The 25,786-nt window shown below is 43.1% G+C and overlaps 1 protein-coding gene across 1 annotated transcript in view; it reads right to left on the bottom strand.

Annotated features, from left to right (window-relative positions):
- Positions 1–25,786, bottom strand: part of LOC127488805 (probable ATP-dependent RNA helicase DDX60) — a 95,026-nt gene that overhangs the window by 61,447 nt on the left and 7,793 nt on the right. Inside the window, 9 exon segments of the mRNA XM_070048221.1 lie at positions 3,095–3,258; positions 4,273–4,525; positions 6,972–7,138; positions 9,973–10,088; positions 16,633–16,735; positions 18,188–18,343; positions 20,613–20,754; positions 23,317–23,475; positions 24,889–25,059. Coding sequence (XP_069904322.1) covers positions 3,095–3,258; positions 4,273–4,525; positions 6,972–7,138; positions 9,973–10,088; positions 16,633–16,735; positions 18,188–18,343; positions 20,613–20,754; positions 23,317–23,475; positions 24,889–25,059 — 1,431 coding nt within the window.

Genomic DNA, 25,786 nt, shown 5'->3' with positions numbered 1-25,786 from the left:
TTGGTAAAAATAAATATCTCTGTAAAGATCTATATAACAAATACCTATCATCTTACAAGTCAAACTATTTTACTCAGAGAATTCCACCCAATGGGTCAACAGCTCTTACTACAGGGCCTCAACATCACAGGAAATTCACGTGCTTGGCTGAGCCTCCATTCTCAGAGTTCTGACAAAACTGGATTATGATCATATTAGCCATGCATGGAAAACATAAACTTCTGTGCCAAAGTGTTCTCACTGTCAATCAACACCAAGACATGTTTGGACACAATGATGGCTTGGAGCAGAGAAGACTTCATTTAAAAATTGCCAAAAATATTAATGGAAAATGTTTAAAAACAAGCTTTTTAAAATTTATTTACTTTCTCATTTAAGAAATTAAAAAGTAATAGCAGTTTTGGTCATGCAATGTTTAAGCAAATATCCTATTTCAAATCTACAGCTGTTGGAAATAGCTAGATTCCCGTTCTGATCATCACCATCAAGGTTTTCTTGTTTTATTTTTTTAGAGAGAGAGTTGCTTTCCTAGAGCTTATAGGTCTCCAAGTCTCTTAAAGGAGTGAGGAACAGCTCTCCTCCCTTCAGACAAACCCTATACCTGTGCAACATAAGGTAGGCATAGAATAACCAAAGGAAGGGATTTGTGTGAAGACTCATAATTTCCACTCTTGATGTTCACATCCTGTATTAAGATAATTCTTTCCAATGAAATTAGTTTCTCTATCCTCATGGCTTCAAAGGCCTTCTTAAATATGTCAGTCTTCCTGATAGAAGGCTTATTAGATGGGATAGTTAAATTTTGTCTGTGGCACTTGGGGAACAGAGATGTAGGGCTCCTTCCATGTTTGCATGATAGGAAACCTGACCTCAGACTCTTAGTGAATCTACAGAATCACCAAAGACTGGTTGAAAGTATTCCTGAGATGAGCAGAGCGAGATACACCAAGGAAGGGGCCACAGGCCCTGCTGAGATTCCCAGCAAGGCTAACCTAGCAAAGACGGGGGTCCCAGTGAAGCCTAAGGAAAGTCAGAAAGCCTAAAATGGGGAGATTTGGCACAGGAAGTGGAGAGCTACCTATATCTCCTCTTTTTGGCTTCTCACCCTGAGCTGGTATCTCTCCCCACATCCCTTATATTTCTCTACTTACAGAAATATCTCCACTCTAAGACCATGCAGTACCCCAAGCATGTCTTCATAATTTCTAAATACACTATTTTAAAGGCATTACTTGAAGAGATTTTTTTAAAAAATTTATTTAGTTGAAAGGCAGACTTACAGAGAGAGAAAGGCAGAAGTAGAGAGAGAGAGAGAGAGGTGTTCCATCTGCTGGTTCACTCCCCAACTGGGCACCATGGCTAGAGCTGTGCTTATCCGAAGCCAGGACCCAGGAGCTTGGGCCATCTTCCATTGCTTTCCCAGGCCATAGCAGAGAGCTGGATTGGAAGTGGAGCAGCTGGGTCTTGAACCAGCACCCGTATGGGATGCTGGCACTGCAGGTGGTGGCTTAACCCTCTATACCACAGCACTGGCCCCTTGAAGAGATATTTTGACCTACAATTTTTCTCTGGGGCCAGCATTGTGGCTCAAGGGGTTAATCTTCCACCTGCAAGGTCAACATCCATATTCCAGTCCCATCTCTCTGCTAATGCACCTGGGAAAGCAGCATAAGATGATCTAAGTATTTAGGGATCTGTGATCCACATTGGAAACCAGAATAGAGTTCCTGGCTCCTGGCTTCACCTTAGCCCAGGCCTAGCTATTACAACCATTATGGGAGTGAATCAGTGTATGGAAGATTTATTCTCTTCTAAAAGTTAACTAAAGATAAGGCATGACAAGAACCATGACCAAAAAGTGTTCCACTTCTATGAAATTTGCACACAAAGTTTTGAAACAATGAACATATGAATAAAATACAAACAAAAAATTTCAGACAATGACATATGTGTAAGAGTTATCTGTAACCCCAGTTCTTTGCAGCTCAATTCACAATAGCCAAGATACAGAATCAACCCAGATGTCCAACAACTGATGACTAGATAAAGAAATTATGGTTTATATACACTATGGAGTACCACTCAGTGATAAAAAAAAATGAAATCTTGACTTTTGCAACAAAATGGATGCAACTGGAAACCATTATACTTGGTGAAGTAAGCCAGTCCCAAAAAGACAGATACCATATGTTTTTCCTGATCTGTAGTAACTAACAGAGTACTTAAAATGTAATGTATTGGAATTAAATTGACATTTTGAGATTTGATGACTGTTTATAGCCCTTGTCTCTACTGTTAAGGGACGGTGGTTTTTTTTTTTTTTTCTTTCATACTATTTGTTGAACTATTTAGTGTAGCAGGGTTAATCTTAGGAGTTTCAAGTAAACTGAAAATATATCATTGTAAAAGTTGAGAGTGGGAACAGGAGAGGGAGGAGGAAGAACAGTTGGAGCATGGGTGGGAAGGAGGGTATAGTATCACCATGTTCCTAATCCGTATATATGAAATACACAAAATTTGTATACATTAAAATTAAAAAAAGGAGAGAAATAAGGACATGTCTTAGTGGCTTCCTGGGTAGGGAGAAGAGTGGAAGAAAGGCTACACAATACTGGATGGTCTCCAGTGAAGACTCGCCACAGCGTTGCATTCATCTGGCACAGGCACAGGGAAAAGCAGCAGCCCGGCTATGAGCTGAGGGGATGAACTACCGAAAACAGCTGCCGCAAAACTCTGCAGCAAACGTAGTTCTCTGTACTCAACAGAATCTGTTGGAACTAGTAGCAGAGGTAACTAGGGACCCGATGTGTATAGCCCTGGCATCCTGGGTAAGATGGGAAGGCGGCTGTGTGGATAAATATGAATCCTAGAAAAATACACAGTCATAAACATTAGACCTGTGTCTATACAGTATAATGCATGGTTAACTGTGAACTATTAGCTTAATCTAATGTATACTGATTCTCAATATATTCAGAATATACAGTTCTGGTGACAGGTATTGATTCTCAATATATCCCATAAAATATTTCACAGACACACACATACACACACACTCACACGAATGTCAAGTAGTATCTTCCATGGCATTTACCTGAGGACATAACGTGTGTGCCAAGTTGTCAAACCCGATATATTTTAGATATTTGGCTAATTTTTGCCTGTGTGTATTCTGTAACAATTCTGAGTATTTCTCGTGCAGTATGTGAATCCTCTTCATCATCTGAATTACCACATTTATATCTTTGGATTCTGCTTCTGTTGAAGTAAAATAATTGCACGACCTAAGTGAAGCAAGAGAGTGATAGCAACCCACACTCTACCCCAGCGCTGACTTAATTTTAAGATTTTAAAGAAAGCATATTCACATGAACCACTCACAATAATCAAAGAACTCACAACTCCCAGTTCTGCATGACAATTAAAAGTGTGGGCTCCTAGATTCTAAAAGTGCTGCTAGATTTAGCAAGCGATAAACAGGAAGCCTGCTTTGACAAAAACTACAGGGCACATATTCACAAAATTCATCACACACCTGAAATGCAAACTTAACGTGCCTTTTCTGACATAGAAACATGGCAAATTACTTCTCTCAGCCTTGTTTTCTTTCTCTGTATAAGGGAGATATTAACCACAGGGCTCACCTCACATGGCTATTATCAAGATTAAACAAAATAATCTACATAAAATGATACAATAATTTCCTAAGAACATGACCATTCTATACTCTTTTATTACTCTTCTAATAATTACTTTTCTGTGACCACAATTAAGAGATAAATATTTTTTATCTTATCTCCAATCAAAATTGCTCATTCTTGGGCCTTCAGCCATGACACTGTGGTTATATCCCAATTTATTACTTATTCAATTTGTGCATATAGATTGAAGTAAACTTTTCATTAAAAATGTCGCTGTGTCACTGACATTCAGGCACATAATTGGTTCTCCTAGGGCTTTACGTATTATATCAAGATAGGAAGCCTATCCCAAAGAATTGTGAGAATTTAACAATTTTGTGTGTGTGTGTGTGTGTGTGTGTATGGTATTTGGCCAATAGCTGGCTATGAAGAACTGTCTGCTGCATTGACTTCTGAGTTGACTCTTTCCACCAATGCCTTTCACACACAAACAACTGTGGATCCAACAAGAGGAAATCCTTCTAAGACTTCACAAGAGTTCCATAATCACAGAAGAATCAATGCCAGCTCTTTTGCTGTCCTTATTAATCTCTGATTTCAAGAAACTTCTAGAATTGATGTCCTTGTATACCTGGTTTTAGACAGCATTCTTTCCATAATTTGAAACAGGCATCCAATCCAACCATTTCTGCAATAAATTTTACAGATTTAACAGCACATATCTGGAGAAAATCTTCTAGTCTTTTGATTCCAGAGTGAAGATTCTCTTTAATTTCTTTTTCAATAGAGAGAGACAAATTATTCCATCTCTCTTCCTCCTTTTTCTCTAGTTTAGCTAGTTGTCTCTTTTGATTTTCTTCAATAAGTTTTTCTGCATTTTTCTTCTAAAAAATAGAAATAAAATTAAATAAACATAAAAGCAATTGTTTCCAGATTAATACTTTTTATATTTGGAAGGATATATTTAATATCTTGGACTATTAGTTTAGCATTCAGAGCACTTAAGGACATCAAATTGGACCTTTGGTGTTGCAAAGAATTAAATGTAAATATCTTTTTTTATACACAAAGATGGTAATTGGCTATTCCTTTTCTCTATCTTCTCAGCTGCTAACCCCTTAGTCCATTATACTGAAAGCCAGTGTTTAGGCAGTCCAGATCTGTGCTGAGTCTAAGAAACACCCAACAAAGGTCCAATGAGGATAAGTATCTTTTATATGACCAGACCAACTGGTAAAATTACAAAAACTCCCTGGGGTGTGACACATTGCACTGTATAGAAATCAAATACAACTCTTGTGCAGTGGTAGCCAAGAGAACAGGATATGATGAAAGCAGTTATGAAGAGATAAAAATCAGACCTAAAATTGCAATAGCTGGAATACTGCTTGCAATGGAAAATGCCACCATGGCCATTCTCTGGCTAACTCTCTTGTCCAGTTCCCAGGGCACATCTTTACTTAGCCCAGCCTTCCACCCCCAGTATGGAAATACAGGCCATCTAAGAATCTGAGCACTAGCAAATGACACCAGCTCCTCAGGGGAGTGCACACCCTACACAAGAGGAGAAAGTATGCTTGCAGAGTACGGTCTACAGGATAACAGCCCGACGACTGCACTTCCTAAAGCACCAAAAATGAGCACTAAGAAAAATTTTTTAAGCAAATACAGAGGGGGCTTCAGAAATGCACCAAAATGTATATTATTTTTTTAAAAATGCTTGGATTTCAAAATTTTTGCACTGATATAAAGTTATCTAATTTTATTTGAACATAAACTCTTCAATATCTATTAATTCAAACTTTATTTGAAAGGCAGAAAGATAGAAAGATGAAAAGAGATCTCCCATCTGCTGGTCCACTCCCCAAATGCCCACAATAGTCAGGGCTGGGCTGGGCTGGGCTGGGGTCTTCTATTTGAGTGGCATGGACCCCAGTGTTTGAGTCATCCTCTGCTGCTTCCCAGGGTGTGCGCTATCAGGAAGCTGGATGAGGAGCAGAGAAGCCAGAACTTGAACCAAGCACTCCAACACGGGATGCAGGCATCCCAAGCAGCAACTTTAGTACTGTGCCAAAGGCCCACTCTCCCACGGACTTTCTGAAGTTCCCTCATCATAGGGTTTAGCAGTCAATAAGCAAAATAATAATAACAATGGCAAATAGTAAAGGAGATAAAACAGAAAGTCACAGGGGAAGAAACACAAATAGACTAATACTCATATCACTGGTATTTGAATTTGCAATCAAAATCTCTTGTTGAGATGATGTTAAACAAAAAAGCAGGCACACTCACAGAATGATACTGGGTATCTCTGTGGTTAAACAGAAAAGAGCACCAGGGTTATAACAGTAAAATAATGCACACATATTAAAGATTAAAAAGGAAACAAAGAAAAATAAACATGGAATATTATGCAAATATTAAAAGGGAAAGTTTATTGTTCACTCATTGCAATAAAAAGTTTTAGAAAGCACACTGTTTAATGGGAAAAAAAAAGTATAAAGCCATATGTAAACTGTAAAACTGTGCGTGTTAGTAAGTGTGTATAGACTGTAAGTATTTGGAAGGATGTTCACCAAAGTTAATAGGACCAGGTCTTTGAAGAAGGTAAAATGTTAGTTATTTTTCACACTTTAAGTACCTTTCTGAATAGCCTGAATTAGCTGTGTGTGTGTGTGTGTGTGCTGGATTTTTCTATTAAAGTTGCTTAAAATTTGGGAAATAACATACTATTGTGAATTTATTGTATATTTAATGATACAGAAAGAAGTCAGCTATACTATTAGTAGATGTGGAATACATATAGAAAAAACAACAGACAATATAGGACTGCACAGGTGTATGCCAAAATAGTCATACAGTTACTTGTGGGACGTGAGAATGTGGATTTTTCTTTTCTTTTCCTTACTTGTTTTTCTATATTCCAACAAAGAAATAACTAAACAAACCACGACATTGCCATATTATGGAGGAGTATCCATCCATAAAATTATGTTGCAAAAGATGTTTAATAACACTGGAGAGAAGTGTGACTGAGGGAATTCACCAAAGCATTCCCAGTGCTCAATTCTGTGCCGGTCCCATTAGGATTTTGTTTTCTTCGTTACACCTCCCTTCATTTTCCCAGTGTTCTAAAAGGAGAATAAGGTCCTTTATCTGTTATAATTCATGGTTAGTACTTGGGAGTATTTTTTTAAACAAAATATTTTTTCTCCAATAACATGAGATTACCAGTGTTGCCATGCTGAGTAAAGTTAACACAGGTCTCACAGGGTGGGAGTAGAGTCTCAAGCCCCCACAGCAATGAGCTCCGCTAGCCCAAGAATGCACCTGATGTTGTCTTTTCTTCTGCCTGGAAGAATTTGCTGGAGATGGCAGCGAGCCCGCTTTTGTAATCCTTACTGATCTGTTACTTCCTACCAAAGACCTTCCAAACACATGATAAAAATGATACAGTTTCTGTGTATCTCTTCTTTCTTTGGCATCTTTGGATTTAGCTGAGGGAAATAAAGTTATTAAAATATCATGACTCTACTGTTGATATATAAAAGCTGCACTCCTAGAGCATTCATGAGAAAGGCTTTGACAAATCCCCTGAGAAACTCATAATATTCTAATTAGAGGCTATTACTATTACAGAGATTGAGATGTGGAAATGTAAAGTAAAATTATTGAACCATATTTAAATATCATGAGATGATCCAAATTAGCATCTGTTCTTGGGGCTGGCATTGTGACTCAGAGTTAGTTAATCCACTGCTTGCAACACCAGCATCCCATATGAGCACCAGTACAAGTCCTGGCAGTTCCACTTCTGATCCCGCTTCCTGCTAATACACCTGGGAAGGCAGCTGAAGACAGTCCAAGTACTTGGGCCCCTGCCACCCATGTGGCAGATGCTGGTGGAGTTGCAGGCTCCTGGCTTTGGCCTGCCCCAGCCCAGCCGTTGTGGCCATTCGCAGAAAAAACCAGCAGATGGAAGATCCCCCCCCCCCCCCCAGTAACTCTGCTTTCAAATAAATAAAACACATCTTTTTAAAAATCACATCAGTTATTTACTTATTCATTTTATTACAACTACTAAGCATTATGGGTGCATCCCATAGAGTAAGTCGAGGGTGAGATATGACCTGCTCATCCTACAGCGTATCAAAGCCACAAAAGAAAACACCTGCTCTTGGACATGGTTGCTGTCTCTGGACACAGGATCAAAAACGAAGCACATGAGCACTGCATGAACTCGGAAACAGAGTTTCTGAAAACTATACCCAAATTTGGCCAGAAACATTTGGCTACAACCACTCAGCCAGATTCTTGCTCTAGGAGAGAATGGACTCTGGAAACAAGATGTCACCAGTTCCCAGACTACTCTAAGCCTGCGGCAGCGCTGAACTCAAAGGCGTTTATCGCTGGCAACACCCATGGCCTCAGGGTGAGTGTCAGCAACTCACCCATCCACACCTACTACATATACCACGTCCTGAAGAAATTCAGAGGCCTGAGCAGGTGTTTTTGCCAGCTTTTTATCATTAGAACAAAATACCTGAGAAAACTAACTTCAGGGGGCCTCTGCACCCACGTGGGAGCCCTGGAAGAAGCTCCTGGCTCCCGGCTTCGGATCGGTGCAGCTCCAGCCACTGCAGTCACCTGGGGAGTGAACCAGCGGACGGAAGACCCCCCTCTCTCTCTCTCTCTCTGCCTCTCCTCGCTCCAACTCTGCCTTTCAAATACAGAAGTAAATCTTTAAAAAGAAAACTAACTTCAGGAAGAAAAAAGGATTACTCTGCATCACGCCCACATTGGGCAGCCCCATGGTTCAGGCCGTGCTGAGGGTTGAGGCAGGGAACGGAGCTCAGGTGGAGGAGGGTTGCAGGGCAGCTGAGCCAGGAAGCTACAGAGCAACGGGGGGTCCAACCGGGCTCCAGCAACCAACCCCGCTGAGAACCACCGTCGGAAGGCAGCCCCACGCCCTCAACATCATCACTGCATTAAGCGGGCACGTCCGGTTCAAACCACAGCTCCGCTCTCCCTCTAACTCCCCGACTGCTCTGAGGCCGTTCCTGGGACCACTCTACGAGAACTGAATGGAAGATGCCAGAAGCCAGGAACGCAGTTCCAGCTGCTCAAGGCCCCAGCGGGCCACCCAGCCACGGAGCGCACGACGAAGGTGGAAGCAAAAATCCTTCCCCTTAAACACGTACCTGAGCGCCGGGCTCACCCGGGCAGACGTTTAAGCAGCCTCCCCTTGCTCTTCGGTTCTGGGAAAGACGAAACCCCTAGCGCCTCACCGACTTGTCTGACATCACTGGGGCTCTCGGGCTGCTTCGGTCACCAGCCCTTCCCACTTCCGGTCACAGCCCGCCTCACTTCCGGTCACAGCCTGTTCCACTTCCGGCAGGACTCTCCTCATGGTTCGGGTGTGGCTAGAGTCGCCCCCAGTCCTCCCGACGGACACCTGGACACCTCCCTCCCTGCCTTTTGCTCCCAACTGTACCACTCCCTAGAATTTTCAGTAAGGACCTCTCTCATGGCTGCTCTCATCCCGCCTCTCCCTCTGCCCTAGGAGTGCTACAAGACCAAGTCCAGAGCCCAGCACAGAGCCAAGGACAGGGACAGGGCACGCCTGAATTCAGACACTGAATACATCCAGAGATTGGCAGCACCAGTCAGGCCGCTAGTGTCCACGCCCTGAGGAATCGTACTTATGCGTCATTGGTCTTTTTCTCTGTATGTATCTGTGTATACACACCTCTATCCATTTTCCTCACCAGTTTGAAATCCAAGAAGACAAGTTTACAAACTATATTGGTTCATGGTGTCTTACCACCCAAAATAATTCTTTGGTGATTTAAATATTTTTTATTAATGAATACAATTATGAACCAATGTTTTATAACAAGTAATAAATACAATTATTAATTTTGGCAATTACAACACTATGTGCCTGATTAATATAAACACCAGGTCCTGTGAAACAATACAGTGGGGACTTTTATGCAAACCAGCAAAGAACAAAAGGAATTTCAACAATAACATATAAAGTAACTGTTGTAACAATCTAAGAAAATTAGAAAGCTAGGCACAATGACTTGGCTGCACACAATGACTTTTTTCCCCTCAATGGATTTATGAGAATTGTTCATCCTACAGAAACTAGCTTTTGCCCATTTCTGTATCTGCAAGCCACTGGGAGTGCATACAGTGGTAGAGAGAGGGGAGACTATAAGTGAGACGTCACTATCCCCAGATGAGTAATTTTTCCCTTCTACACATGATGCTTGTTTAAACAAGAAAACTGCTGGAAACATTCCCTAGTATGAATTATACTCACCACTATCGCTGTTTCTTGTCCTTTCAAAATCATCACTTAGAGGTCGAGAGGAATGCCAATGTTTGAGCTCATCAAACTCTCTCTTCTTAGAAAGACAGGTGATAGCTGGGTCATCACTGCGGTGGGAGGGAGGGAGTATAATTTAGAAAACACATGTGTAGGTCAGTGTTCAACTAAGACCCCACTTGAGATGCTTGTATCCCATACCCAGGCACCTCGGTTTGTGTCCCAGCTCCCATTCTGATTGCAATTTCCTGCTAACCCACAATGGAAGGCAGCTGATGATGGGTCAAGTATACTTGTGGGAGACCTGGATTGGATTCCAAACGCCTTGCTTCCACCTGGCCAACCCCTGGTGTTGCAGGCATTTGGGGGGTGAATTAGCAGAAGGAAGACCTCTCTCTCTCTCTCTTTCTCTCTGTGTGTGTGTGTGTGTCTCCCTCTCTAACTTTCAAATAAATAAATAAATCTTTTTTAAAAAAGCAGCGTTTTTATTTGTGTGTATGTATGTGTATTTGTGTAATATTTCAAACATAGAGAAAATATTAGAGAATAAATGATAACCATGAATCTACCATGCATTCATTCATAAGACATCCATTAAGTCCTAATTATATGCCAGAAACTCTTATGGATGCTAAGAACATATCAGCGTACAAAATAGAATAAAAATCTCTTCAATGAGTGTTTATTTATTTATTTTATTTGAAAGGCAGAGAGACAGACAGACAATGTGCCCACCACTGGTTACTCCCTACTGGCTGGGGCCGGCCTGGGCTAAAACTGGGAGCCAGAAATTTAATCCAGCCTCCCACATGGGTATCAGGAATTCAACTACCTGAACCATCACTGCTGTCTTTCAGGGTGCACGGAAACATGGCACCAGAATCGGGAACAGAGCCAGGAAGTGAATCTAGGTGCTCCTAGAAGCACAGGATCATGTTAAACACTAGGCCAGACATGAGCCCTTTACAGAGTTCATGTGTTCACAGAGACTGACAGACAATAAAGAGATACAAAGGTAAAATACACACTGTGGTAGATGGTGCGTGATACAGATTAAAAATCACACAGAGAGACAGAGGAGGAGGAGGAGAAGGTGCCACTTTAAGCAGAGTGGTGAAGAATGCCTGGCTGAGAAGCTATGGGAGCAGAGGGTACAAAGTCGTCTGGCTCAGAACATTGCCAACCAACAGAAACACAGGCAGAAAGGCTGTGAGGGGGCCAACGCAGTGGCGCAGTGCCAGCATCCCATATGGGGGCCGGTTCAAGTCCTGGCTGCTCCACTTCCGATCCAGCTCTCTGCTGTGGCCTGGGAGAGCAGTGGAGGATGGCCCGGGTGCTTGGGCCCCTGTGCCTGCATGGGAGACCCGTGGGAGGCTCCTGGCTCCTGCCTCCACATCAGCTCAGCTCTGGCTGTTGCAGTCCTTTGGAGGTGAACCATCAGATGGAGGGCCTCTCTCTCTCTCCCTCCCTCCCTCTCTCCCTCCCTCTCTTTCTCTCTGGCTCTACCTCTCTGTGACTCTGTCTTTCATATAAATAAAATAAATCTTAAAAAAAAAAAAATAGAAAGGCTGTGAGCTGGGAGAGCAATTGTGTACAAGAAACAGCGGGAGGCCAGCCTGGAGGAGTACTCAGAGGGGGACAGATTAGGCTCAAATGAGGTTAAGGGGGCAGGGAGAGTAAGACAGAGGACAGAGCAGCAGATCCTGGAGTCCTTTCCATCTGAGGGAGTCAGGCTCCTTAGCAGGTTTGAGCAGGGAGAAACAAACTGATCTCTCCCCGCAGCGGATGTTTGGACACCACTGTGAAGGAGATCACTTGGGGTGATGGGGGGCCGATCGCACAGCTACAGGGTGAGCAAGGAAGGCCAGGCTCTGGAAGCATCTTGCAGGAACAGGAACAGATTTCGCTGCCAGATTAGATGAGAAACAGAAAGGGAAGTCAAGGACATCGCCAAGGATGATGAGAAAAACATGGAGAGAGAAGAGAGAATGATAGAGACGCACGGTGGGACCTCTAGGTGCCTGTGAGGTCAGTGGGCACTGGCATTGCACACAGTGAGTTTACAGGGCCCAGGAGACAGCAACTGAGAGCAGATTCAAGATACGAGTCACGGGGTCAGTGCCGTGGGGCAGCGGGTAAAGCCGCCGCCTGCAGGGCCAGCATCCCATAATGGCGCCGGTTCAAGACCCAGCTGCTCCACTTCCGACCCATCTCTCTGCTGTGGCCCGGGAAAGCAGTGGAAGATGGCCCAAGTGTTTGGGCCCCTGCACCTGCATGGGAGACCTGGAAGAAGCTTCTGGCTCCTGGCGTCAGATCAGCCCAGCTCTGGCCATTTGCAGCCATCTAGGGAGTGAACCAGTGGACGGAAGACCTCTCTCTCTCTCTCTCTCTCTCTCTCTCTGCCTCTGCCTCTCTGTAATTCTGCCATTCAAATAAATAAATAAATCTTAAAAAAAAAATACATGAGTCACAGAATTTTCAGCCAATTCTTATCTGGTAGCTGGAGTTAAGAATTTGATACTTGCGACAGTTCATCCTCAAGTCATGAGATTGGCTGACCAAGGAGATGGCAACTCATTTTGATAACTGATAATTTTTTTCCAGGTTTGTTTCAGATTTCATTGATTTTAAAAAAAATAAGAGTTGGCGCTGTGGCTCACTTGGTTAATCCTCCGCCTGTGGCACCGGCATCCAATATGGGCGCCAGGTTCTAGTCTCAGTTGCTCCTCTTCCAGTCCAGCTCTCTGCTGTGGCGCAGGAAGGCAGTGGAGGATGGCCCAAGTGTTTGGGCCCCTGCACCCGCGTGGGAGACCAGGAGGAAGCACCTGGCTCCTGGCTTCGGATCGGGCACAGCTCTGGCCATAGCGGCCATTTGGGGAGAGAAACAACGGAAGGAAGACCTTTCTCTCTGTCTCTCTCTCTCATTGTCTAACCCTATCTGTCAAATGAAGAAAGAAAAAATAAACCACTGTAGATATATTTGAAGCCCCCTATATATTTCTCAGAAATTCCATTCTTCTCTTTTTTTATGTTTATGTCTTTTTTTTTTTTTTTGCCTTGAAAGAATCAGAGAGCGAGAGACAGAGACAAGAGACAGAGATAGAAAACAATCTTCTATCCACTGGTTTGCTCCTCAAATGCCCACACAGCCAGGGCTGGGCCAGGCCAAAGCAAGGAGCCAGAACTCCATCCAGGTCTCCCAAGTGGGTGGCAGGGACTCATGGACCTTAACCATCATCTGCGGTCTCCCAGGATGCACAGTAGCAGGAAGCAGGATTGGAAGTGCAGTGGCTGACCCTTGAACCAGGCACTCTGATTGCAGGCATCCCAAGTGGTGAGTTAAGCTGCTGCATCAAAGACTACCCCTCATTCTCTCTTCTAAGAAGCAGCTTCTTCCTTATATGTATATCATGCCCATGCACAATATAAATGTGCATACATTACAAGTAGTGTGCCCCTGGCCAGCGCCGCGGCTCAATAGGCTAATCCTCCACCTAGCGGCGCCAGCACACCAGGTTCCAGTCTGGTCAGGGCGCCGGGTTCTTTCCCGGTTGCCCCTCTTCCAGGCCAGCTCTCTGCTGTGGCCCGGGAAGGCAGTGGAGGATGGCCCAAGTGCTTGGGCTCTGCACCCCATGGGAGACCAGGAGAAGCACCTGGCTCCTGCCTTCGGATCAGCGTGGTGCGCCGGCCGCAGCGCGCCAGCCATGGTGGCCATTGGAGGGTGAACCAATGGCAAAAGGAAGAAAAGACCTTTCTCTCTGTCTCTCTCTCTCACTATCCACTCTGCCTGTCAAAAAAAAAAAAAAAAAAAAACCAAACAAGTAGCGTGCCCATAAATGATATGAGAGTCACAACACTCTCTAACTTACTTAGCTACATAAGCAGTGTGGTTTGGAAATTCACCCGTGTGGATGCGTGCATGGCTGTGTGTGTATGTATATGTATGTGTATGCAGTTATTTATTTTTACTGTGGAGTACTGCATTGTAAGAATATCCCACTACTGGGGCAGGCATTTAGCCCAGCGGTTAAAACACCCACATTGGAAATACCCAGATTCGATTCCTGGCTCCAGCTCCTGACTCTGGCTTCCTGTAAATGCAGACACTGGATGGGCAGCAGCCCAGTCCAAACCCAGTTATTGCAGGCATCTGGGGAGTGACTCAATAGAGGAGAGCTCTGTGTGTGTGTGTGTGTGTGTGTGTGTATGTGTGAGAGAGAGAGAGAGAGAGAGAGTCTCTCTCTGTTTCTTTCTCTGTGTGTCTGTGTCCGCCTCTCAACAAATATTTTTTAGTTTATATTCTGTTCCACAATATTCTTTTCCTTGTCCTACAGATGGCTTGCATCTATATAAACAATCCTGCAGTGACACTGATGCAAACTCACCTCACTCAAACATCAGAGTTTCTCCAGGGAAGCTGCAGATTGCGGACACAGCACATCTTGAACCTGTGTAGCTTTTACTGGTTCTGTTTCTGCCACCAGCGTGCCCACTGCCTCAGACCTTTGGCCTTACTTAGTCATAAATTTTATCAAAAGGAAGAGTGTTGAATAGGGCCTCGCTGTAGCTTTAATTTTCATTTCTTAGATGCACAAGGACCTTTAGATATCTTTTTACAGTTTTACGGGCCATTCCCCACTAGCTTCTCTATTAATGACCTATTTCTCCCTATTCCTCTTTCTCTACTGTCTCATTCCTGTCTTTCTCATGAGTTCTAGGACATCTTTATCCTAAATCTTTTATGCTAACCCTGTGATGCTTATATACCTTCTAAATGACTTCCAAAATCTGTTTTGTTATTATTGATTTTTATAATGTCAAATGTATCCTTATTTTCCTAATGACTTGGAGTTTTATACTGTCTTTGAAGGCCATGACGTCTCTACTCTGGCACCATAAAGATATTTTCCTGTATTGTCTTCTGAAAATGTGACTGTTGTCTTTCACATTTAGATTTCTGACCACCAAGATTTGACTTATGGCATGGTGTTATGTACAGAGAGACTTTGATTTTTTATAAATATAGATATTTTAAAACATACCATTTGCAAAGTAATTTGCTACTTTCACAGGATTTGCTTTATTCTGTCTGCCATATACACATTTACATTTGGAATTTTTTCTGCTTCCTTTGTTATCTCTTCAGTTTGGCTAATTTTTCAACCAATTATCCTCTTACTCTCGGGCCTTTAATACACTTAACTGCTGTCTCAAGAACACCGTCCCCACCTCTACAACACGGAAACCTATGCCTCCAATGTGACACTGACAATTCTAGCAAATAAAGGTGTGGAACAACCTTACTTCATGTTAACTCCAATAATCCTGGTCAGCGCTGTGGCATAGCAGGTAAAGCCACCATCTGCAGCACCGGCATCCCATAAGGGTGCCGGTTCCAGTCCCAGCTGCCCCACTTCTGATCCAGCTCTCTGCTGTGGCCTGGGAAAGCAGTGGAAGATGGCCCAAGAGCTTGGATCCCTGTACCCGCGTGGGAGACCTGGAAGAAACTCCTGGCTTCTGGCTTCAGATTGGTGCAATTCCACCCATTGCAGCCATCTGGGGAGGGAACCAGCAGATGGAAGACCTCTCTCTCTCTCTCTCTCTCTCTCTCTTCCCCTCTGCCTCTGCCTCTCTGTAACTCTGCCTTTCAAATAAATAAATTAATTTAAAAAAAAACTCCAACAACCTTCTCTGCTAAATCACCTTGTCACAGGCGCCACCAGCCCCTCCCCCAGGACCTCACCTACTCCCCAAATCCCTCCCTTTTTGTGCTGCGGCTAACGTAACCAAAATCACAATCACCACAGAACTGCCTGGAACCTATGACTGCTGACCATACCCACAACCAGTTACAATGACATCACTGCTGACACTTCACTCCCTCCACGTGCCTGACACCAGACTCTTCCAAGACTTCCTAAAAAGGCAAGTAAATGGGAGGTGCCCAAATATCGACTCTCCCCCTACCCCTGGAAAACCCTGCCCCACATAACACCTCCTATGAATATTCTATCCTTCCCATCTCTCAAGTTCATCTAAAAGAGGTAACTCAAACCTGGCTGGGTGCAGCTCACTCTCAGGTACACCTGCGCTTCCTGTTGAGTGTGTACTTTCACTTTATGGATAATCAGTCTTATTCCTCTGCCAACCTTTACTCACATCTAAAGATCAAATTCTTTCTTGCATTACAGATAAGAACCTGAACCCAGCCACCCAACAATTCTCTTTGTCACCTCCTTGTTCTCACTGATCATTTTTGCTGACTTTAAGATCCACATAGATGATGTATCCAACATCAGGCCTTGAATTTTTATAGTCTTGCTACAGCCACACCTCAACAACCCACTGCTTTCATTATACTATTAATTATGCTGACATTATTATGGAGAAAAAGGTAAAGATATGTAAGCGGTGTAGAGTCATTTAAAGCAAACACATAAATGTTTTTAAAATCATACCAATCAATCAAGTTGAAAAAAAAGTATCTCTCAATGTGAATTTTCACCACATACAATAGATGCAGTCCACCATACTCAAAGATATTTGGCATTGTAATCCATAAGCTGTACTTTGGAAATTTATATTCATTAAATAAAAGTTTAAAAAAAAGATATTTGGTTACAGCCACAGAGCTATTACAAGCAAGATAAATACCTGCTTACAAAAGGTAGTTCGGACCAAATATCTCCAGCGTAATCTTCTATAACCTCGGATTTCAGAGGAATTAGTCCAAGCTTGGGAATTTCTTGATTTGATCCTGGCAATATTCAGAAATACAATTGATATTTGAACACTAAACTCTAATTAAAATTCACCATTCTGATGCAGGCATTTCTGCAATAGCAAAACTAAGCCTAAGTAATCTAAGTAATCTCTCATTACCAAATAAATAGAAACTGAATAGAATTTCTACAAAGTAGACGTTCAAATCACATTTCTGCTCCACATATTAAGTCACAAATGTAAATACTCATAGGTGTAGATTTCAAAATCTTGCAAAATGTAAGTTTGTTTTAAAATTCCATTTTCCATTAACTATTTAAAGTGTGAGGATACTAAAAGATAAGTTCATTTTGGTGCAAAGTTGTTTGAAATCCCACATAGTTTTTCCCTAATACTCATTTTCCATTAATTTTTTTGAAAGCTCCTCATATCTGAATGGAGTTAGGTAGAATTTATTTTAAGAGTCAAAGAATCACTATGTAACCTAGAAAAGACAAATATTTATTCTAGACCACAGAAAGATCTCTGCTTATTTTTCCATAGGCCAAACCAAGAGAAATAAATTTGTTTAATAAAAATGTTTTAAATTTAAACATCGGTACCAACAAAATGCATTAATTTATTTCCACATCTCGGGCTAGTGAAAATTCAAAAGAACTTTTGTATATTTCATTCAAATCCCAAACCTTTTTCTGCATGAATGGACTCATCTGATGTGTCAATCACAACACCTTAAGACCTATTTAAATTTAAGCTACTTCTTCATAGAGCTTTAGGGAAAAAGTTGCCTTTGGTAAAAAAAAAGTAGTAAAGCTATGACAACGTTTTCTGTACCTGACTACGGAGACAGACAGACACAGATTCAAATCCTCTCTCTTCCATGAATTTGCTGTGTGATCTACAACAACCTTCCCAAGATCTTACCTCTAAAATGAGATTGATAATACCACCAGCAAGGTTGATTGGGAAACCAACTAGAAAAATAAATAAAAACAATCGCAAGGCAAAGGAGTTGCTAGAGGAGTAGAAGCTATTCAGTATGACTATCCCAGCCAAAAGGCAAAACTTATAAAGACCAGACCTATTTTCTAAACAAGGATTGCACTGCTAATCTGTTTCCATCTGGAATGAGATCCACTTTTAAAAAACTACTGGGGCTGGCACTGTGGTGCAGCAAGTTAAAGCTGTTTGCAACATCAGCATCTCATGAGTGCTGTTCCAGCTGCTCCACTTCTGATCCAGCTCCCTGCTAATGCTCTTGGAAAAGTAACAGAAGATGTCCCAAGTGCTTGGTCCCTGTCACCCCAGTTGGAGACCTGGATGGAGTTTCTGACTCCTCGCTTCAGCCTGGACCAGCCCAGTGGTTGCAGCCATTTGGAAAGTGAAAAAGCAGATGGAAGATCTCTCTCCTCTCCCTCTCTCTCTCTCTCTGTGCCATTTTGTCTTTCAAATAACAAGCAAATCTTTTCTAGCAAACTGCCAGCACCTTTAGGCAATGTTTCCTTCTGTGTAAGGAACAGTCTGGAAGTTGTCCTCACGGGCATGGAGTCTCCAAAGTCACCACCCTCTGACAAGGCTAACGTTGTGTTCCACAGCTTGTGATATGCGTGCATCAGAGCGTCACCCAATTCCAAGTCGAGTCCTAGGGAGGAGAAGGTAACAGATTCCAATTCATAATCAAAGTCTGAATTTATGTGTTACAGGTGTCTGAGTTATTCAAGTTTATAGTTACTAGCTTCTAATGTTAGATGCTTAATGCAGGACAGAATATGATGTTTTCATTACGTACTCAATATTTGAAGACCGCTAGAGCAAAAATAAAATTGATACTGCTATTGTTGTATTTTTCTGCCACAAAAAAAAGCAGGGAGCAGCATTGTGGCACAGTGGGTCAAGCTGCCACTTGTAATACTGGCATCCCATCCTGGACACCTGTGATACTGGCATCCCATATTGGAGCACTAGTAGGAGATTTGGCTGCTCTGCTTCCCATCCAGCCTCCTGCTAACACTCCTGAGAAAGGAGCAGATGATGGTCCAAGTGCTTGGGCCCCTGCCACCTGCATGGGAGATCCAGGTGGAGCTCCAAGCTCCTGACTTTGGCTGGGCCCAGCCCTAACCATTGTGGCTATTTGGAGAGTGATCCAGCATATGGAAGACACACACACTCTCTCTCTCTCTCTCGCTCTCACATGCACACATGAGTGAGCATCCTTCAGAAAATGCTCCAAGCTGGTACGCCACTTCAGTTTCCATGGGAACAACATCTTATCTGAAGCAGCCAGCAGCAAAGCTACATTGTCATTTTCCAACACATACACAATATCTGGTGTAGGAGGGTTCTTCAAAAACTGCATGGAAAAATGGAATTAAAATTTGATTCTGGTGCAAAAAAGAATTGAAATCTATGCATAAGGTGTTCTTCATACTCATTTTCCACAAAGTTTTTGGAGATTCCAGAAATTTTTATACAAAATCAACTTATTTTATTATACTTTACTTCTTGCATTTTTAATTAGCATGCAATACTTGCACACCATTATGGTGCATGGTGCAATATTTCAACAGTGAAAGCTGATCAAATCAGGAAATCAGCATGCCCACCTCCAGCTCCTCTCCACACTGTGCAATGCGTTATTATGGGCTACGGTCTCTCCCTGTGCTGTGCAACACTAGGACCAGTTACTTCTGTCTAGTGGGGTTTTAGACCCTATAGCCAACCTCCCTCTAATTCCCTCCCTCCATTCCCTCCAAGCACTACTGGTCACTATTCTAAGTTCAGATAGTCTCTTTTTTCTTTTCGTTCCATATAAGAAAGAAGATGTGGCATTTAATTCCATTATCCATGAACACTTTGAAGCACCTCATATGGAAGACACAGAATAAATTACAACTCCGTAGTTCCTTTCCATTTATCTTCCTTTTTTTCCCCAAGTAACTAATCAATTACCCCATAATTATTAAAAAAAAAAAAAAAAAAAACTCTTATAAAGACCTCTCAACTGAACCTTGTGAAAATACAGACTTTCCAGGCCGGCGCCGCGGCTCACTAGGCTAATCCTCCACCTAGTGGCGCCGGCACACCGGGTTCTAGTCCTGGTCGGGGCGCCGGATTCTTTCCCGGTTGCCCCTCTTCCAGGCCAGCTCTCTGCCTGTGGCCAGGGAAGGCAGTGGAGGATGGACCAAGTGCTTGGGCTCTGCACCCCATGGGAGACCAGGAGAAGCACCTGGATCCTGCCTTTGGATTAGTGTGGTGTGCCGGCCACAGCGCCAGCCGTGGCAGCCATTGGAGGGTGAACCAATGGCAAAGGAAGACCTGTCTCTCTCTCTCACTATCCACTCTGCCTGTCAAAAAAAAAAGAAAGAAAGAAAGAAAGAAAGAAAGAAAGAAAGAAAGAAAGAAAGAAAGAAAGAAAGAAAGAAAGAAAATACAGACTTTCCACAGAAAATATCTTCAGGGTGGTTGGCCAGCATCCCATATGGGCGCCAGTTCAAGCCCCAGCTGCTCCACTGCCAATCCAGCTCCCTGATACTGGCCTGGGAGAAGCAATATAAGATGACCCAAGTCCTTGGGCCCCTTCCACCCACACGGGAGATCCAGAAGAAGCTCCTTGCTCTGGGCTTCAGCCTGGCCCAGACCTGGCCATTGCAGGCATCTGGGGAGGGAACCAGGGAACCAGTGGATAGAAAATGTTCTCTTTCTCTCTCTCCCTCTTTCTCTCCCTCTATAACTCTGACTTTCAAATAAATACATCTTTTTAAAAAAAACATATCTTCAGAGAAACTTTTTATGTAATTCAACCTAATTGATGCATGACTAACCCACTGTCATTATTTATTAGATACAATTCTCATTCAGGCATGGACAATGAATTTAAAAAACTATTTAATGAATAGCTATTTAAAACATACCTCTGTGATACTCAATTTCATAATAATAAGCAATATTTTTCCATAAAATATTATCAGTTAAGTCAGGGAGGCCGGTGAAATCCACACTCCAATTATTTGTAACTTTTAATTGTTTTAGGATGAGAAATTCACATTGTTTTAGCTGGAAAAAATACAAAAGGACAAAAGAGAGAGAGGAACAGGTGTTAATGATATAAAATCTTCCAAAAATGTGACTGTGTCAATTAAGTTTCCCTGAGCATCATCTACTCCTTGCACAAAGACAAAGGACATACAGTGAAGACCAAGAGCTTAGAGCCAGTTACCTTCTTCCGGTCCATCCCATTGCAAAATAACAAGGGCAATATCCAAGGGGTCTGCAAAAAGTTTGTGGAAATTCACGATACCTTGTAGTTCCATGAAATTTTTAAAAAATATTTATTTATTGTGCTCGCTTCAGCAGCACATATACTAAAATATTTATTTATTTATTTGAAAGGCAGAGTTACAGAGAGGCAGAAGCAGAGAGAGAGAGAGAGAGAGAGAGAGAGAGAGGTCTTCCATCCACTGGGTCACTCCCCAGATGGTCACAATGGCTGGAGCTGCACCAATCCAGGAGCCAGGAACTTCTTTCAGGTCTCCCACGTGGGTGCAGGGGCCCAAGGACTTGGGTCATCTTCTACTGCTTTCCCAGGCCACAGCAGAGAGCTGGATTGGAAGTGGAGCAGCCAGGACTTGAACCGGCATCCATATGGCATGCTGGCACTGCAGGTGGCAGCTTTACCTGCTACACCACAGTGCCAGCCCCTTTCCATGAACTTTTTGAAATAACCGTGTATAACCTTTGAGGTATTTTTCAGTGCTAACATTAATTTTTTCTTCTGAACTCATCCCAATCATAATTTCAATAAATACTTCCTCATTGATTAGAACTAATAAATATATAAAAGTAGTGGGCATTTAACTGCTTTACTACAGATTTACAATTAAAAGTTGTTTATGGTATCATTTCAAGAGTTAGGTCTATGGGGCCTTTACTAGGCATCCCATATGGGTGCTGGTTGAAGTCTCAGACACTCTTTCTCCAATCCAGTTCCCTGCTGATGCACCTGGGAAAGCAGTGGAAGATGGCTTAAGGGCCGACACACTGTGGCACAGTGGGTTAAAGCCCTGGCTTGAAGCACCGGCATCCCATATGGGCACCTGTTCGAGTCCCGGTTGCTGCTCTTCCAATCCAGCTCTTTGTTATGGCCTGGGAAAGCAGTAGAAGATGGCCCAAGTCTTTGGCCCTTGAACCCACGTGGGAGACCCAGAAGAAGCTCCTGGCTTCAGTCTGGGCCAGCCCCCACCATTGTAACCATTTGGGGAGTGAGCCTGTGGAAGAAAGATCTCTCTCTCTTCTCTCTCTCTCTCTCTGCGGCCATTTGGGGAGTGAACCAGTGGATAGAAGACCTCTCTCTGTGTCTCTACCTCTCTCTGTAATTCTGTCTTTCAAAGAAATAAAATAAATCTTAAAAAAGAAGCGAGATCGGCCGGCACCGCGGCTCACTAGGCTAATCCTCTGCCTAGCGGCACCGGCACACCGGGTTCTAGTCCCGGTTGCCCCTCTTCCAGGCCAGCTCTCTGCTGTGGCCAGGGAGTGCAGTGGAGGATGGCCCAGGTGCTTGGGCCCTGCACCCCATGGGAGACCAGGAGAAGCACCTGGCTCCTGCCTTTGGATCAGCGCGGTGCACCGGCCGTAGTGCGCCAGCCACGGCGGCCATTGGAGGGTGAACCAACGGCAAAGGAAGACCTTTCTCTCTGTCTCTCTCTCTCACTGTCCACTCTGCCTGTCAAAAAATAAAAATAAAAAATAAAAAAAAAAATAAAAAAAAAGAAGTGAGATCACAACTAACTACATAAAAGCATCAAACTGTGCTAAGTACAAAAAACCAAGGTTTTCAAATTTTCCTAAATTTCCTAAGAACTTACAAAGGACTTTTGTATTCCTGTCGTCTCTGTTTCAACTGGCTACAAAGTGTGAAACGCAATGAATGTAAACTCTTTATTCATTACTTCACTATTTATATAATACTCATTAGAGTTGTTTTCTTCAGTGTGGGGGTTGTTTTATACTAGGGAGGACTACATTTTTGTATGGAGTGCTTTTATCTAGGACTCAGTTTTTCAAGGAAACATGCATTGTTTGTTGGTAGCCATGTTGAAGATGGATACAGGAAACAAAGAACCTTTTAAGATGACTATAAAGGGCCGGCGCCGAGGCTCACTAGGCTAATCCTCCGCCTTGCGGCGCCGGCACACCGGGTTCTAGTCCTGGTCGGGGCGCCGGATTCTGTCCCGGTTGCCCCTCTTCCAGGCCAGCTCTCTGCTGTGGCCAGGGAGTGCAGTGGAGGATGGCCCAGGTGCTTGGGCCCTGCACCCCATGGGAGACCAGGAAAAGCACCTGGCTCCTGGCTCCTGCCATCGGATCAGCATGGTGCACCGGCTGCAGCGCGCCGGCCGCGGCAGCCATTGGAGGGTGAACCAACGGCAAAAAAGGAAGACCTTTCTCTCTGTCTCTCTCTCTCACTGTCCACTCTGCCTGTCAAAAAAAAAAAAAAAAATTAAAAAAAAAAAAGATGACTATAGAAAGCAAAACAGTATCAGTAGAGACACAGGATTGCACCGTCCAAGTTTTGCCTTATTGAATTTTGAGCGCTTATGAATTTCCAGGTGGTTCACTTACCATTCTTAGAAATGGAGAAAGTGTTGCATCCCATTTATGAGTAATGATTCTACTCTTAGCTCTTTGGATCAGAGGTAAATGCTGAAGGAAAATCACACTGAGACAGTACATTCGGCACAGGTCTGCTGCTTCACTGAGTGTGGGTGCCTCCTTCAAATCCTGGAAAAACATGAATTTTTAAAATGTCCACTTGCACAGGCAACATAAAAACTCAGATACAAAGGTGGGCCTTTGGTGCACGGGTTGAGTCTGCTTGGACACCTACATCCCGTAACAGGTGTCTAGGATGGAGTCCCAGCTTTGCTTCCAAGACCAACTTCCTGCTAACACCCAACCTCCTAACGTTAAGACCCCAGGTGATGACTGCCACTCAGCTGGGAGAACCACACTGAGATCAGAGCCCTGGCTTCAGCCTGGCCCAGTCCTGCTGTGGTGGGCATTTGAGAAATTAATTGGCAGATGGGCTCGCTTGCACTTGTTCTTGTTCTCTCTCTGCTCTCCCTTTCAAATAAATAAAAACAAAGAAAGAAAAAATTTTAAAGAGAAAAATACAAACAAGAAGTCAAATTTTCTTGAAAAAATTCAGACATGCAGTAACAGTATTTTAAGGCACCTTACCCAAAATTCTCCCATGTGATGATTTAATTCTTTTGGGGGTAATTTTATCTCTAGAAAAATTCTACTAAGCATGTGATGGATGAAAAACAACACAACTAGCTGTGTTGCCTAGGAGTGAAAGCTTTGCCTAATACATGGAGTTTCGAAATTCACTGTACTAAACCTTGCATTTGATAAAATGGTAGGGGATGGCCTCTGTTTAAGGACATGTCCAGCATCCAGTTATTCATGTCCTCAAGAGCAGAAGTACCAGGGGTTGCAGAAAAGCTGCTTCCTGTCACACCTGTTCCTATGTACAACCAGGGCTGAGCATGGCTGTGATCTATACGGTAAAGCAACGTAGCAGAACAGAAAAGGAAAAAATGGGTTGCATCCCAGCTCTGCCCCCGAGTAGCTGCTTGACTTTTACTTACCATGTAGTAGACCACCAAGAACAGTAAAAAGTCGGTGACTGTATGCCCACTACAGCAAGGATTGACAAGTAATTCAGACTCTACTAACTCACTACTGTTACAAATAGGAGCAACCTTATCATTACAGAAAACGTGATGCTGAGCCACAAAGTGGACAGTGGGCTCATCATCAGGTCCCACTGCCTATCGCTTTGACAAATGCTAACTTCTGTGCAATGTCACCACGTATGCGTTGAAACTGGCCCAGGAGATTGCAAGCAGCAATGATGACCAGCTCTGAGCCAGGGGACAGAAGATATTTGTCCTGCGATCAGAGATGAAAGAGGTGACAGATTCATCTCAACTATCTTATAAAGAATCTTGCCAGCTTTCATAAGAATGAGATCATAATGATATCTCCATGCTTAGCCAGCAAACATATGATCCACACGTCGTATTTTCTGTTTGACCTTGAGCTTATGCATAGGGCCACCACCCACAAGCGCTGTCACATCATCAAAAGTGGCATGAGACGGGCTCATTGGTTTTGAAGGAGTCTCACCTGTGTATCACAGTTTTCTGTATATGTGTTTGGGTTTTCACGGTCTTCTAAATCTAGTAACATTTTTTTGTAGAGCTTTAGTGCCACCGAGCATGAAACGGAGCAGACAACACCTCGGATTTCAGCTCCTTGTGGCCACAGGTCCTGAAGCAAGGACAGGGTTTGATGCACCTGAAATAGAACACTTTGTCAAAAAAAAAAAAACAAAAAAAAACAAACAAACAAAAAAAAACCAGTGATTCCAAGAAACAAGATTCAAAGCTGACATAGTAATTAATTCTAGAAAAATACTGAAATTTTATCTTTCAAAAACTTAAAGAAAAACATATAAGATAGGCCTGCGGAATTTGGAAAATGACGCTGAGCCGGTATTTCATAAGGCCCTAAGTGCCATTTTAATATGAACAACTTTCTCCTGCTGATCTACAGGCCATGGCAAATCCACAGGTCTCTGTATGATTAACCTGTGGATTCTTCAGTGTTGTCAGCCCAGACACTTCTCAGGGGCCAGTGAAGACACTGAGATGCATGGCATACACACTGCTAACGATCAACAGCTCTACTCCCATAAACTGATACGAACGACTGCTACCAAAGGCGTGATCACGAGAACCCTTGTATTTTGGGGAAAGTTGCAAAGGCACGATAAATCACAGCGCTCAGCAAGAGATGCGGACAGGAGCAGACGGGGGCGATGGAGACTGAAGACGTTTATCTGAGTCCGTGGTGAGGCATCAGGATTTGAACCAGGAGACGCAACACCTCCTAAAAGCTCGAAACAGTCATTGAACAAGTCACCTGGTCTCAATTCTTTCACTTAAAGACGTCAGTTCAGTGTCTACATGCTATGTCGGGTCTCACAGGGGCTTTACACTAAGACTGAAAAGAGCACCCCCAG

The sequence above is a fragment of the Oryctolagus cuniculus genome, chromosome 8, assembly GCF_964237555.1.
Source record: "Oryctolagus cuniculus chromosome 8, mOryCun1.1, whole genome shotgun sequence".
NCBI lineage: Eukaryota > Metazoa > Chordata > Mammalia > Lagomorpha > Leporidae > Oryctolagus > Oryctolagus cuniculus.
This window is presented reverse-complemented; position numbering and strand designations above follow the sequence as displayed.